General features: G+C 46.3%; 1 protein-coding gene across 6 annotated transcripts in view; it reads right to left on the bottom strand.

The window, feature by feature from the left end:
* TAX1BP1 (Tax1 binding protein 1) overlaps positions 1 to 16,865 on the bottom strand; it is a 638,481-nt gene that overhangs the window by 482,533 nt on the left and 139,083 nt on the right. For all 6 annotated transcript variants that reach the window (XM_069211447.1, XM_069211444.1, XM_069211446.1 and 3 more), the window contains exon 3: positions 4,171 to 4,273. In XM_069211447.1, the coding sequence (XP_069067548.1) occupies positions 4,171 to 4,273 (103 nt within the window). The remainder of the gene's footprint in view (positions 1 to 4,170; positions 4,274 to 16,865) is intronic.

Raw genomic sequence — 16,865 nt, 5'->3', positions numbered from 1 at the left:
TGTGTTGGCATGCTTTTATGGTATTGTTTTACCGAAATAAAGCTGAATTGAATAAAAAACAACACCGTAGAACTGGCTATTTGAAAAATAACAGTACGAAGCCTAATAAAAAGCATTTAGAGCAAAGTGCACAGAGGCTCTAAGCTGTCAGCAAATGAATAAAATACATTCAGGACAAAGTGCACAAAGGCCTAAAGCCTGAAGCTAATGCGCAAAGTATACGTAAAACTAACCACACTACAGCTGGCTGGGAAAGGACGTGACAGGGAGCCCTTTCCATGACTATGAAAGGGGCAAAAAAAGCAGACTGTTGGACGAGGGGCAGCGGCGAGGCCAAGGGACCGAGCCGTAGCCCAGGACTCCTTGAACCTCTTGAGTGCCAAGTCCGCTTTGTCTCTAAAGAGACATGTGCCATCCAAGGGCATATCCCTGAGAGACTGGTGGACATCCCCCCCAAAAAACAGACATCCTCAACAAGGAATGGCACCTCAAAGCCACCATCAACGCAACTGACCTGCCCAGTGAGTCGGTTGTGTATAGTCCACAGTGAATCGTGAACTTAGCCACATCCCCCCATCAGCCACAGCTTGAGAGATGATGGCCCGAGCCTCCTCCGGGACCTGAAGGAATACCTGCACGACCATATACCACAATGAATGGATGTAGAGGCCCAAAGGCCATGCGGTATTCACGGACCACAATGCCAGGCTGGAGGAAGAAAACATTTTCTTCCCAAGTCATTCCAGTCTTTTTGGGTAGCACAGTGGAATGCACCAGAGGAAGAAGAAGCCTGGATGACAAGGCTCTCAAGCGTGGGGTGTTGGGACAGGAACCTAGGGTCATTCGGGGCGGGCGGTGGCAGCAGACGATTGTCCTATTCACAGGAGCCCTTGGGCTGCGTCTGGAACAAGTACCCAGAAGGACATTGGTGAAGGCTTCATTAAATAGGAGAGGCTCCGTACTGGAAGCCCTGGGGTCTGAAGCACTTCCTCCAGGATGTTAGTTCTGACTGCAACAGAAGGAAGCTCACGGCCAAGGACCTCAGCCGCCCTACTGACCACCATGGAGTAGGGCGTTCCCTCTGCTGTAGCTACGGTAGGAGGAGAAAGCATGCCAGCATCTAGAGAAGTATCCAGACCACTAGCCTCGCCCAATTCCTGTGCCCAGTCCAAGTCAGGGTTATTTAGCTGGTATTCCAAAGAGTCCAGCGTCCCCTCCAGTCCTTTCCTATACTCGTATTCATAATTAAAAGGGTCAGAATCCAACTTTGGGTGAGAAGATCCCATCGAAGTCGGATTTGCAGTTCCAGCTTCGGGTTGTCAGGGAGGAGGATTGGGTCCATGTCGATTTTGGGTCCAACCTGCATCTGGAGTGTCGGCAGCTTTGCAGGCGCCAGGGAAGGTTGCGCTGGCATGACTGGCGTCAGCACGGATCTGGAGGGGCCCTTAGTGGCAGTAGCCGAAGCCACCGGCACAGAACCCGAGGGGCCCCTATCCGATTCCCCAGGTGAGGCTCATAGCCTCCTAAAACTCCTTCATCTGGGCAGGGGTGGCTGTGGCTCCCGGGATGTCAGGGAGGCGCGGAGCAGACCCAGAAGAGCAGGCAGAAGCCTAGGGTGCTCTTCCTGTGTTGCATCGACCGATCAAGTCAAAGAATGTTTGGACATCTTATTAATATCAGTGTGTTCTGAAGATTTAGAATGGGGTGACTCCTGGAGCGGTTTCGTGATCTTCCTCTTGAATGAGACCGGGAGTGATGCGGAGTCGAGAGCTGGGACCGCTCCCTCACAGCCTTCGGGTTCCTGGCCCGGCACTCGGAACACGACTTCAGGTTGTGGTTGAGCTCCAGACACCACAAACACACAAGGTGAGGATCTGTCACCAACATCATTCGGTAACAGGAGTCACATGGTCTTCCATGACATGCCTCCACGCACCAAAAAGTCAAAAACGACAAAAAGGTAGAAGCTAGTCAAAAAATTACTAAGGGTAGCTCTTTTCCAGATCCACATGTGGCGCTGAAAGTAAAGAACAGATGTTAGCACGTCAGGGTGGTGCCTATATACAACCACAACATCATCACAGTGACCACAATGTCAACAATGCACGCAGAGGTGACAGATGCTACTTGACAACACGCAAGGGTACCGCTCAAAGAAAAATCTCTGGATCCAGTCTAACACTTGGGGAAAATTCTAAGGTAAGGAATCTGCAAAGAGTCTCTATCAGATCAATAATGTGTGGAAATTAGCATCACCCAGTGTTAATTCGTTTTGATACTATTAAAATATTTGTTTCCACCATTCTTCAGAATTACAAAAATAAATGCACTTCATTGTCCTTTCCTGACTTGGATTCATTCTGAAATATTCCTTCAGTTCATTTACAGGAATGTATATTTTGTTGTGTGCTAGAAAAAAGTAACATCCTTCAGCCGTTTTACATTCCCATACCCAGCAAGATTGCCACATAAATCCTCTCAATTTGCAGGCAGAGAAAGAAAAGTAAACACCAAGCTCCCTGAGAGACAAAACCTAACATTTGGCCTGTCTTTGAAAGCACACCAATTATGACAAGATAATAATGAAATTTAAAGGTCTGTTTATTGCTCCTACACTTCTGAACTCCAGCATGGTTATTTTGGGGGCTGTTTCTGCACCCCGACTCTCCGCCAGTGAACTCTATGCCAATCTGCTCTGCATTGCCCCACTCTATGCCACTACACCATACTCTACACCACTCATTGCTACTCTACTCTGTACCTACCACTCTTTGCCACTCGACTACACCACTGCCCTCTGCACCACTCAACTTTATGCCACTCCACACCACTGCACTTTACGCCACTCTACTCTGCCACTCCAATCTGTGCCACTCCACTTTACTAGGCATCACTCCAATCTACATCACCGCAGTCTACAACGCTGCTTTGTATGCAGCTGAATTCTAAGCCACTATACTCTTCAACACTGTACGTCAATACACTACAACAATCCACTGTACTATAAGCAACTCCAGGGTATGCTTCTCCAATACACAACACACTCTGCCACTCCACTCTACAAAACTCTACTTTATTCTTCGCCATTCCAGTCTATACACTCCAAGTCCATTCTCCTCTATGCCACTAACTTTTAGCTATGCCGAACTGTAGCAACGCTGGTTTACCACATGGCTAAAACACGTTGGAAAAGCCAATAGCCCTTGCATAGGTGCAGCCTAAGGCTTTGCCACTGCTCGTAGGTTTTACGACTAATTCACTAGGGCAACACACGTTTGTTTTTAAAAGTCACTGTTCACGAGGTAGAATGGAAGATAACTGTGGAGTCTTGAAAGCAAACAAGTAAAAAAAAAAAAAAAAGTGTGCCACCATAAGTCATCAAATTGTCAAGATCACAAGTTTTTCGGCTTTAACGTATGTCCTCACTTGTTAAAAGGGCGAAGATCTTTCACAGGTGCTAGGAACATGTTTGGCAAGCAACTGATAAATCCAGGGGCGTAGATTCAGGGGGGTGTTTCACCTCCCTAATAAATTTATTTTCTGGAAAACAGTTGGGTAAAGATGCATTCAGTTGGGGTATGGTGTAGTGTCTGTCGGATTGCACAAGGAATTTGTACATGCACAGACAAAAACAAGCACACATTCACCCTCTCTGCTCTGAAAGTCTTCATAAATGTTTTTTTTTTTTTAAAGAAAATAGTTTCTCTCACTTAGTACCCCTACCTATTCGCATTCGTCTCCTTCCCACTTACCCTTTAGCCCCTCTCATGTGCCCTGCTTGTCGTATAATGTATTTTGAATTATATGCTAGCGAGATTATTGGAACATTTTAAAATCACGTCCCTCCACGATCTTATTGGCCAAGCTATGCCCCTGGATAAATTGCCCCCTACCACCAGATCATCGCACTAATATATGAGATTACCCCTTAATTAATCCCCTTGACTCGACCACACAATGTGGAGTGAGAAATAAATCACTCTTTGAAGCTGCTCAGCATCTCACAATTGACAATTAGAGGAAGGTTAGAATAGTTGAAGTGTTCTGGATTCCGAAAATTATGAAAACAGAAAGACTGCATTTAAAAAAACGTGACCTCAAATTAATATGGTATCTTCCTTTATGCAGACACAAAACGTCACAGTCTAACCTTAAATATTACGTTCTTACCTTGAAAAGATAGTACACAGTTCACTGTGGATTCTGCTATGTAGTTTTCAGGCAGAGGCGACCATAAAAAAGTGTAGTAATCCCGAGCCGTACTCCAACCAACCTGTTAAAAAAAAAAAAAAAAAAAAAAAACGAGTTTACCAAACGAGAATTATGTACTTCTTAAGTAGTAGACGCATACATGTGCGTTCACGGTCAAAATGACGGCACCTCCTTTGGCGAGTCAAAAAGGGGTCCGACAAATTCAAACGTTCGTTTACGCGAAAGTCGAAAGTCATTTCTACTTTCATTTCCTCTGTATGAGGACAGGCGAGATGTGACTGGGTACAGACACGGTCATGAGCCCGCAAGGGATTTCTCAGTCTGTTAGTAGACAAACTTTTAGGAGTACACAAAGCATGGCACAGGTCATCAATAACTGCAGGCCTAAGCTCATTAGCATCATTAGCATGACCGGTACGTTCCCACATTAAACACTGTTGATAGTTAACACTACTCGGTCTCTTACTTCTACTTTCACTGACAACATAAACCCTTCAGTTATTAGCAGTTAATCGCCTTGCTATTTCACGCAACATCGACAAAGGGCGATGGCTGAATTCATCCCATTGTGTTCGTTTTTATTAAAAATCAGAGTAACACCTGTGCTGTGGACAACCAATCAGTAGAGATAAACCGTAGTCAGTGGAGAGACTGCTCAGGTTCAACTAAGCATAGTGTAAGGCCATAGATGGCATATGAGACAGTAAAATAAAAAAAGGGGGGAATGTAAAACAAGGAAGGGAGGGGGTGTAACGCAAAGGTTTATACACTAGCGAGCATTTAAATCGTAAAGTTACTATGTGCGATAATGACGTAATAAGCAGTGTGAGAAACCAACGGCCCAGAGAAAAGAGGAGTGCACGGATGGAGGCACTGCAAACAGCGAAAACGTTTCTGTACACGTCATCCGCGGGACCGGTGGCTAGTTCTACCAAGCTAGAACTCCAGAAGGACCAGAGCAATTTGGGACTCGTTACCTGTAGTATGGTTGCCATTAACATGTTTTCGTCAGTAGGCTTATCGAATTATTAATCAGGGCCCTTATTCCAAGTGCCATGTTATTCTTCCCGGTATTGACCCCGTAGTTACTGATATCGGGTGTACCAGTTACTCCACAGGGAGGGGGTAAGACTAGTAATTACATCAGGGAGCCTGCGAGTCGCCTCAGAAATGAGACATTATTAGGAGAATCAGGAATTCTACAAAAGCTTTACTCAGTAATTCCTTACTTATTTTCGGGGTTTCACCTGGGGATTTCGACTGAAGTATTAGTTTAAATGCACAAATCTTGGGTTTCCTATACACATAGCTATTCCATCAGGATTAGCACTTTCGTCACAGGTCCCATCGAAATTACGGAGGGACTGGAAATGAGGCATTACGTGGGGAAAAAAGGCTTCTACTATGCATTCAAAAATAAAATAGGCTTGATCTGTATCTTGCTTATACAATCCTTTAACAAACTAACGGACCTCCTTTGGTGACTAACAAGCACACTTAGCTTTGTTTAAATAGTTTGCGTTAGCTGTGCATGATAACATGACAGCTGCAGAGAAATAGGATGAGAGAGGCAGCCTCTGTAATATAAACCAGCATAAAAAGAAGCCACAATACCAAAATTAATACTGCGGCCAGTTTTCTACAACATCTGCCATCCATGGGAATACATATATGAAAACAGAGGAATGGAGAGGATACAAAGAGTTAGAAGTCAATCTTCAAAGACATGCATTCAAATGGATTTCATATCCTGACCACTCATTTATGAAGCGGTTTGTTATGTTACTGGCGATTGTACACCTCGAGTTCTGACATTAGTATGGACATCTGCACTATTTGCTATCATGGAATGCCTCCGCAGGTGATTCTGAGGTCTTCATCGTAGACCCGCCTGAGTTTTAATCATCCTATGATGATATGCTCTCGGCAGTGTGTACTGGACTGTCTCTAGGGGACAGTATCCCATTCAAAGAACTGTGGGTGTGAAATGTTGGTGTTAGAGGCCAAGGCTTCCTCATGGCATTTACCAGTTGTGTATGCATCTCATAAGCAGGTAACATACCCTTTGTTCAGCGCTTACAGATGGTCAAGGCATCTTGTTGCTGGCTGTGCATATAACTGTCTGCAGTATACTTTGGTGGTGAAAGTTGTTAGAAACAATGCGACTTCCCAAAATAGGGCACTTCAGCGCTGTATGACATACACAGGATGTTGTGTCCATGTACTGCCGTGGGTTCTTGGTGGTAGTTAAAGTGTTTGTATTTCTCCTATTGGTTTTAACAACAGAAACTGTGCCAAAATGGCATCACAGCTCTTTAAGTGTTTACATTCAAAACAAAGCAGGCATTGCCAAAACCAACAGGCCTTGCCTTTTGTTTTTATTTTACCTATCATATGCTTTGCCACTGATTTTTGCTGATTGCTGTGCAGTATCGGGAAAAAGGAATGCTTTGCATCAGAAAAAAATGTGGGGAAAAAAGAATAGGAAGGTGTGATTATACATGCATCAAGACGCTCCTGGTGGTCACGCCACTGTGAAGTCAGACCTAAAATTCCATGTAGGTTAATGACTGCCTTTCTCCCATCCGTGCTGCTGAACAGAGAAAGACAGACAAACACCATAAGTTCGCTAAGACACTTTTACACAGCATTACAATGTCATGTGTGTGCCCCTGAAAGTTCAAGACCAGCTAGCTGGATAAATAACAAAAGGATCATAGCTGAATGGGAGGGCAAGCTCTGTTCTTGTGGAAGCACACAACTTCTGCCAAAACATGTACTCCAGGCTTCAAACATGTGAGTGGAGCCAAAGGACAAGTTACTTACCTTCGGTAACACCTTATCTGACAGAAACTATGTCTAGCTGCAGATTCCTTACCTTTGAATTCTCCCCAGGCGTAAGACTAGATCCGAAGGATTTTTGTGACTAGTACCCTTGCACACTGGTAGGTGGCATCAATCGGCTCCCCATTCCTATTGTTGTGTAGCCATTTTAGTTATAGCTCAATGCAGGTTATATTAACACACTAGGCCGCTGTGCACTTTAACCTAGATATATTTTATTCAGCTTCGTCCTATTATCATTACAATAACCATTTTTACGGTCTTGTTTTATTTTCCGTTTATCTAACTGTTTTTGCCTAGGCCAGAACTCTGTTCTCAAACAAGACATTCTTGATCACTCTGTTTCTTCCAAGGCTACAGCACGGTACATTGCCGGTGAATGTGGTAGAAGTTTAGTCTCAAACATTCATAGAAAACACACATCCTTACGTAGGGACATTTTCTAAGAACATGAGCTGTGTTATTATAAAAACACTTTCCATGTCCTTTACACATTAGAGGGAGATTCCAACCAGGGAACCACGGCTGTACGCTGATTGCTTCGCTACAAATGCTACCGCAGGCCTTTGCTCAGGTATGGGGGTTGATGTCTTCCCAGAGGAACCTGAGGGGCAGATTTAGAGCTTAACATGCCGTGCTCGATCATAATCTAGGTAGGGATTAGTCCATTGATTATAGTGACAATATGATAGCGTTGTTTTTATGCTTCACTCTTCTCGTCACAATTTTAATTCTGTCATGTTGGGTCGTCCTAGTTATTGCAGCTCATGCTTTGCTATCGAAGATGCAGTCGTTTTTATTAAACTCATTACTGAAACATATACTGCCTCTGTTTGTCATTTATATATGATACTGAATTGTAAATGAGAGAACCGGATGAGACCTGAGTGACCACGACTTCCCTGAGAAGCCAAGTATGTCATGTGCTCGGCTACCCAGTCATCACTATCCTTGGGTAGAGATGAGGCACTGCTAGTTAGCCGGAGCAAAACACAGATTGGAGCTACAGAGGTCACCTGCAGGGGGACAGACTTAGTCTCCCACACCGCGGGCAATTCTGCAGCTCAAAATCCAGTAGTCTCATTAGAATAATGAGTCTACGCAACACTATAAATGCGCAACCCAGACACACAAGTTCAGTTTCTTTTCATGATTTTCCAGGCCAGAAGCGCAGAGCTATAAAGAACACTGACCATTGATGTGTCAAAACTAGGGCCCTCAAAAGGAAGCCCCTGCCCCTAGAAATCTTTTTGCAAAGTGAGGAGGATGGAAGGGTCGGTAAAGAATCTGCAGCTAGATATAGTCTACCAGATAAGGCGTTACCAAAGGTAACTAACATTTTCATCTGATAGAGACTTCTAGCTGCAGATTCCTTAGCTTTGAATAGATACCAAAGCAATTATATCCCCAGAGGTGGCTGTGTGAACACATTTCAAACAAGAGAGTCCGGCAGGACTGAACAGGCAAGTGGCCATCCCTACAGACCTGACTGTCCAGGCAGTAATCTTTGGTAAACTTGTGCAGAGATGCCCACATCACTGCCTGACAGATGTCCAGGACCACAACTCTGCGTGCTAACACAGTGGTCACAGCTTTAGCTCTGGTGAAATGAGCTTGCAAGCCCTTAGGAGGCTGCTTTTTGGCCAGTGCATAGCAGATCTTAAATGCAGAGTATGATCCATCTGGAGATGGTCCACGTCTGCACGGGCCACCCTTTCTTCACACCCACATATCCTACGAAGTTGGTCATCCACCCGGAACAGTTTGTACAATCAAGGTAGAACGCCAACACTATTTTTAAGTCCCGGGGAGGGAGTCTCTCCTCTTCCTTAGAAGGATGTGGGGGTGTTTAAAAAGTAGGCAAAGTGATTGATTGGCCTACATGAAGAGGCATGACCATTTTCGGCAGAAAAGAGGGCCTAGTACAAGGCACTACTTTGTCAGGATAAGTAGAGAGGTAGGGTGGCTTAGATTATAAGGCCTGCAGCGAACTCACTCTGCGGGCAGATATAATTGCCACAGGGAAGGCTGTTTTCAACGTGAGAAGCCTTAAGGGACAGCTGTGAAGAGGTTCAACAGAGTACCCATCTAAAAGGATAGAACCAAATTAAGATCCGACTGGGGCATTATGAATGTGGATTGAGGTAAGAGATGAGTAAGACCTTTGTGGAACCTATGTACAATGAACAAGGAGGGTTGACCAAGCACTTAAAAAAAAATAGAAATAGCAGACAAATAATCCAAAAGAGTGCCCAAAGCAGAGCCCTGCTGCGCAAGGGAAAGAATGAACAGTAGAACCTCAGAAAGAGGGGCAGAAAGGGGATTAGCAGACTTGTCTGTGCACCATGCCACACATTTCTTTCAACAACAGGCATTTATATTTTTGCTGTGTGACTCCTGGCTGCCAAGATTACATTATAGACTTAGGGCAGAACGTCAAAAGCTGTCAACTGCTGCCACTCAATCTCCAAGCAAGAAGGTGGAGAGTGGACAGGTTTAGGTGAAGCGTTTGCCCCTACAACAGAAGATCTTCCTGAAGGGACAGTTTGATCCGAGGATCAATGGACATGCTCAGCATTTCGTGATAGCAGACTGTGCCCAGGCTGGAGCCACAAGGATTACTTGGGCCCGGTCGTTCCTGATCTTGAGAACTCCGGGCAGGAATGGTATGGGCGAAAAGATGAACCGGAGGCCTGAATTTTACTCAAGACAGAAAGAGTCTCCAAACGAGTGTCGCCTTGAAAACCTCAGCATGCAAAACGGACATTGCACGTTCTCAGCGGTGGCAAACAAATCTAACCAAGGCTCTCCCCACTGCTGAGAGAGAACTTGCGCCACCTCCAGGTGGAGACCCCATTCGTGATCTGCTAGGCATTTTCGGCTGAGTTTGTCTTTTCTGGCATTCAGAAAGCCCGCCAGATGTTGAACCACTAGGGATATGCCCTGCTGTTCCAGCCGTGTTCAGAGGTGAAGCGCATACTGACAAAGGGTCCACAACCCCACCACCCTGCTTTTTTCAGTACCACATAGCTGTGGTGTTGTCCATAAACACTTGCACTATTTTTCCCTTGACAGGGGAGGAAGAAAGGCTTTCAATGTCAGCCGGATCGCACATAGCTCCAGCATGTTGATGTGGAGCCCCGCTTTTGCCAGAGACCAGATTCCTCTGATCTCCACCTCTCCCAGATGGCCACCCTATCCCAGGAATGACGCATCTGTCACTTCTGTCAGATCTGGGTGGAGAAGGGAGAGGGATCTGCCCCTGGCCCAAATGTGGTTCATTAACCACGTCTGTAGGTCTTTTGCAGATCTGTACCGTGTCAAAGAGATTCCCCTGATAATGCACTCACTGGAACTTCAGGTCCCACTGCAGAGCTTGCATATGCCATCTGGCATGTATCACTAGCAGGATGCAGAAGGCCATGAGGCCCAGCAGCCTCAGTCATTTTCACTGAAATCCAGGATAGAGGCTGAAACATCTGTATCATAGCCTGATTATCCTGGACTCGCCGCTCAAGAGGATAAGCCTAAAACTGCACCATGTCCAGAACAACCCCGATGAAATGGAGCATCTGAGGATGAGTCAGGTGTGACTTCGGCACATTTATATATTGAACCCCAATGAATGAAGGAAGTTTGTTGTTTTCTGGAGACAGGAGACAACAGCCTGGCGGGAACCAACCTTCAACAGTCAGTCGTCGAGATAGAGGAAGACTGATACCCCTGATCTCCGAAGATAATCTGCAACCACCATCACCTTGGTGAACACCTGAGGGGCGCTGGTAAGGCCAAAGAGAAGCACAGTAAACGTATTGCTTGTGGCCTACAGTGAACCGCAAGTAACATCTGTGGGCAGGCAGAACGGGGATGTGAAAATAGGCATCCTGGAAGTCCAAAGTTGCCATCCAGGCTCCTGGGTTCACAGTAGACAAGACCTGGACCAACATGAGCATTTTTAACTTCTTCTGGAGGGAGAGATTGAGAGCTCAAAGATCTAGGATAGGACAAAGACCCTTGTACTCCTTGGGGACCAGAAAGTAGAGGGAATAGCAACCGCAGCCTACTTCTGGCACTGGAACCTCTCTATGGCTCCCTTGGCCAAGACAGCTGCAACGTCCTCCCAGAGAAGCATAAAGGATCCTCTGTCATCCAGTTGTAAGATGGTGGCATGGATGGAGGGGTAGTCTCGAAGAGGAGGGAGTAGCTCATTCGGACAATCTGCAAAACCTACCTACCTGTCTGAAGCAATGGATTGCCAGTGGGGCAGGTGATGGCAAATCCTGCCACCAACAGGGTATCTTTTGTGGTGGAGAGACAGACTAGGAGGCTGCAGCAGAGGGGGTGGTGGGGGATGGGCAGACTGCTGGCCACCTGTCCCATGAGGTTGGTGGGTCCTGCGCCCTCAGCCATACAGAGGTTGGGCAGCCTGCACGTCAGCTAGACAGGAATTGGCGCTAATGGAAGCCCCTTCCTTAGCCGTGAAAGTAACAAAAAGGCAGACCTGGTAAGACGAGGGGCTGCCGCAAAGCCCAAGCACCTGGCCATAGCACGAGAATCCTTAAAGTACTTAAGCACTGAATCTGACTAGCCTCCAAAGAAACGGGTGACATCGAAGGGCATGTCCATCATGAAAGCTTGGACATCCCTCGAAAATCCAGACGTCCTCAGCCAAGCGTGGCGCCTCAGGGCCATTGTCATTGAAACCACACTACCTAGCGTGTCGTCGTGTCCAGTTTGCAACAGATCACAAACTTTGCCTCATCTTTCCCATCAGCAACAGCCTGGGACAGTACAGCCCTGGCTTCCTCCAGGATCTGTGGCAGCACTTGCTCAACCGTGTACAACAACATGTGGGAAGAGAGGCCTAAAAGGTATGCAGTGTTCACAGACCACAATGCAAGGATGAAGGAAGAAAACATCTTCCCAAATGAATCCAGCCTTTTGAATTCCCTGTCTGGGGAGGGGTAGGGAACCTGCCATGGGAAGTAGAGGCTTGGACCACCAAGCTCTCAGGGGTGGGTACTGCATCAGGAAACTTGGGTTCCCAGGTGCGGGCGATGACGGCAGGCAATCATCCTATTCACAGAAGCCCTTGTCCTGGGTTTGGATCAGGTACCAAGAAGGATGTCCAGGAGGGCCTCATTGAATGAAAGCAGGGGTTTTGTAAGTGGAACCTCCCGGTTGAAGCACTTCTGTCAAGCGATTAGTCTTAATGGCTACCAAGGGTAGCTGAAGGTCCAAGACCTCAGCTGCCCTCTTCACCACCATTGCACAGGAGGCTCCTTCCTCCTCAGGCACAGTAGGGGGAGAAAGCATACTAGTATCTGGAGATATGTCCAGTCCACTACCTTCACCCAAGTCCTCACGACAGTCCATTTCGTCTTTGTATGGCCGGTATGCTAAAGGGTCCAGCAACCCCTCCCCTTCCTCTAGGTGTAAGCCAGCAGAATAGAGCTCAGGATCCACATGAGGAGGAAAAGCTCCTGCTGGCGTCGAGCGATGCCCATCCGTCTCAGTGTCGGAGTCGGGAACGACAATGGGGATAGCGCCGTCGGGCTTGCCGGCATCTGGACCGGCACTGGTAAGGTTGAGGTGGTACAACCAGCACCGGGCCAGATCCAGGACTGGATCCCTTACAGCCCATCGGTGCGGAGGCCGAAGCGACCAGAGTGGAACCCGATGAGGCCCCCTCAAGCCCATGGGGCCGGAAGAGCTCTGGCAGGGTCAGAATACCCAAAAAAAGAAGTGCATGGTCTCATAAAATTCTTTCAGTTGGGCAGGGGTCACTCTGGAAGAGGCGCAGAATCTGCCCATGCGCCAGTTCTGGGGAACAAGGCCTAGAATGACGATGCTCCACCGACAGACGAGGAGAGGTTGAAGACCGCTTCGACTTCTTACTCTTTTTCTTGTACCTCGACTTAACCAATGGCGACGAGGACTATGAGTGGGACCACAACAACTTTGGACTTCACAACTGGTCCCAGGCCCTTCCTCTTGACCGAGACCTTGGCCTGCGGATAGTCACATGCTGGGCCACCACCAGCTTCTAGGACCGCTCACTCAAAGTCTTCAGATGCATGGCCTGTCACTAGGAGAATGACTTTGGGTCGCTGTCGCGCTTCAAACACCAAAAGCAAACAATGTGCGGACCCTGCCCCGGTCACCTGTGTTCACTCCCTGGTTCTATAGTTTATCCAATTGATGAACATTTGGGCTCTTCATTCGTGAGCCTCCTGTATTAAATGCATAGGTTCCTCCTTCAAGAGGACATAGTTACTTGTCACCGGGAACTCACGTTGCTCCTTCGAGAGAAACTTGGCGCCACAGCTAGAAAGAATGTCAAAAGATATGTTCTGGAAGGCTCTCCTACTGTTCTTATTAGGCTCGGCGATATTTAAAATGGTAGCACTGCCACGTCTCTTGTATCACTTACAGAATCGCCCGTTTCCAGTTGCTAAATCTTTCTTCCAAAAGCTGAATGCTCATTTGCGCGTATAGCTTTGGGTGAGTGGGCCCGCGCATTTCTCTCTATAAGTGCTGTCGACCAGCGTTTGAGGGAGACATAGCTACGCCGGATATTCGCCTGTATTATTGGGCGGCCCATCTGCTTTTCGTTAATGACTGGTGGTCTGGGGGACTTGTGGATCCGGTCTATGCCCTTGAGAGAATGGCCATGAGGTTGCAGGGTCCACCACATTTGTTGTACGGGATGCTGCATGCAGGGAATTACCCCGGCGACTTGCGGGGTGCTGAAGGCATGGGAGGAGACTAAGAAGGCTACAGTATGGAAAGATCGATTGATGCTAGAAACGCCTCTGTGGCGGCGGACCTGTCTTCCACAGGTCGTGGCCCTACCGGGCTTCACTGCCTGGGACCTCATGGTGATTTCGACTCTCTGGGATATTTTGGTTAACCGGGTACTGAAATCCTTTCACAACCTACACTGACGGAATATGCCCGTCATCATACACAGTTTTTTCTATATCCAAAGCTCTGGCATGCACGGACACCCATGCACCGGACAAATCCAGAAATTCTGGAATTCTCGTCATTGAAGGCTAAACTCCTTTTAACAAACATGGAAGAACACTAATTATCACAGACATACAAAATGCTCCTAAGGAACATGCTAGACCCAATGGGGTAGATATGCAGGGCCTGGGAGAAAGACCTGGGAAAACCTGAAGACAGTGACTGCGGGGAGTTGCCAGAGTCACCTAGAGAGGCAGCCATAGCCTTGCAATTTAGACACATTCAATTAGAATTACTCCATCATACATATACTAGGGTGCGGCTACACCAAATGGGCTTTCTAGCAAATAGTGATTGCTTGCAATGTGGGACTGCCTCTGGGATTTGGTACACTGGTTTTGGCACTGCACAATTTTGAGAGGGAGTACTGAGACAGCTGGAGGAGGTATTGGGCTGGAATGTTGAGGGACCTTAAGCTGATACTCCTACACATAACCAACGATCTTGGAGGCACACAATGTCAATAGATGCTTTTGCTGTTGGGTCTTGTACTTGCTAAACAGAAGTTGCAAGGGCATGGAAGGAAGCCGCCCCTCCCTCAATTGAGGGCTGGGTCCAAGGCATGGATATTTGCATGGAGTTGGAAAAACCCATAAACAAGGCAAGGGGATGCCCAGCAAAGTATCACAAGGTTTGGAATGGCTGGGCATAAGCACAGGGAATGAATGTAGAACCATGCCCAGATAAGCCGCAGACACTCAATAATTAGGAGGGGATACGAACAGACATTAAAAGTTCATAAAGGTACTAGTCACCATTGGGATGGGAAGGAGGAGACCTGTGACCCGAATATACTTTTCATACTATTTCCTGTTTTTGTGATCTACAATGTAATAATGCTGATAATTACTGCTGCCAGGTGTACTGTAATTTGCTTTGCATGTATATAGCCTAAGTGCTACTGTAACTGAAGGAGAAAAAAAAAAAAAAATCAATAAAAAGTTCTTTATTTTTTTTTTTTTTTTTTTTTTAAAGATGACTTAGTCACCAGAAGAATGGCTTCAATCCTCGTCTTGTGTGTGCAGTTTTTTTGTGGTCCACTGGCTTCTGACTTGTTTTAGAAAAATGCCTCATATGAAAGCACACCACAAGTTGCAGCCTCACATGAACACCATTATTTATACATTCATTTTTGGTGCACTTACCATTTCATATTCTCATAACTTTGGTATTCAGAATATCTAATGCAGAGGAGAGCATCCAGTTGTTAGTCTATGGAGTCCAAGAATCCACCCCATGGTTGCTCTAAAGAGTATCTGCCTTCCCCTTTAGTTCTGTTTTCAGGGTTCCCTTTCCACAGCTGCCCATTTCAGTACCTTTTTTGTCTCCACTTTACTGAAACTTTTTTTGTTTTCTGTTTACCTCCTGTTGTACCTGAAGCACTTCACTGGTTATGTGGATAGGTCTGTGCTATATAGTTACTGTAAATAACAAGGTGGACTATATTCTGCTGAATAATCAATACAATCTGGGCTAAAGGGCCTTCTAAATCACTGACTTGCTTGCTATCATCTAAAACGGCTGCTCGAGCTCTGAACTGGTCAGTCAAAAGCAACTGTTATATCACCTCTTTCAATCCTAGATGCAGACTTGTGGTTTGACTGATTTGCTAACAAGGGTTTGCACTTCTCCTACAACTCACCAATTCCTTTATTTCCCTTTGCACTACTTATATACAAACACTTGGATTTTCCTCATTCATAGGTAGGTACTGAGCACTTAATCACCTTTTCAGTGCACCTGTGACAGTCCCAAAAGATCAGAGGAGGGCTAATAGGAAGAGTGGACCCTGCACCACCTGCTGCCCTGCTCATTCTAGAAATTCCAGAAATGTTTTGTATACGGTCAACCTAGAAATCCACTTGTGCCTCTTGATATACAATGATGTGTAGATGTTCCTCCAAAAGGATAATTTGTAGTCCTTCTTGTACCCTTCACTGCTAAATTACAACTTCACTGTCCCAATAGGTTGAAGTGTTAGCAAAGAACAAGAGCCTTGTTCATGCATAATGTTACACTTTCTGACTGAAGCCTCTCTGTAGAAAAAAGAAAAAGCAAAGCACTACCCACTGCTGCAGAATGACAATATTTATGACTCCCAACTCATCCACAAGGTGCGTGTGCATATCACTATGCCTTTCGTTCTTCAAACACATTATAGGTAAAGATACTAGCTCAACATGTACATTGATAGGGCCGCCCCTTGCAGAGAGCAGTGAGTCTGGCAGACCAACAACACTAGGTCCTGAAGAGGACCCTGTGACTGAGACCAGTGATGAGATAGACACTGCTGTAAGGGACTTATGTGCAACTGAGAAAGAAGATTTTTGAAAGCTTGAATTTGAGCTGGGCCTGGATATGCCAACCCTGAGTGAGCACTGAGAACTGCTCCCAGATAGGGCTGAATCTGTGAAGGTTGCAGATGGGATTTTAAAAAGCTGATTGTGGATTCCAAAGTGTGGAGAAGGTCTACTGTGTACTGAGTAGGACGCTGACATTGTTGGATGGTACTGGGTTTGATGAGCCAGTCGCCCAAGTAGGGGAAGACATGGATGTGTTGTCTTGTGAGGAATGGGGCAACTACCGCTAGACATTTTGTGAATACCCTGGGAGGGCTGGTTACCCCTGAATGGTAAAACCTTGAATTGATAGTGTTTACCTGCAATGACAAATCTAAGGTATTTGCCATGTGCTTGATGAATGGGAATGTGAAAGTATGCGTCTTTCAGATCTAAAGCTGTCACGAAGTCGCCTTGCTAGAATAGGGGAATATGATT

Source organism: Pleurodeles waltl, chromosome 10 (assembly GCF_031143425.1).
Source record: "Pleurodeles waltl isolate 20211129_DDA chromosome 10, aPleWal1.hap1.20221129, whole genome shotgun sequence".
Lineage (NCBI taxonomy): Eukaryota > Metazoa > Chordata > Amphibia > Caudata > Salamandridae > Pleurodeles > Pleurodeles waltl.
Note: the sequence above shows the minus strand (reverse complement) of the source record. Positions and strands in the feature narration are given on the sequence as shown.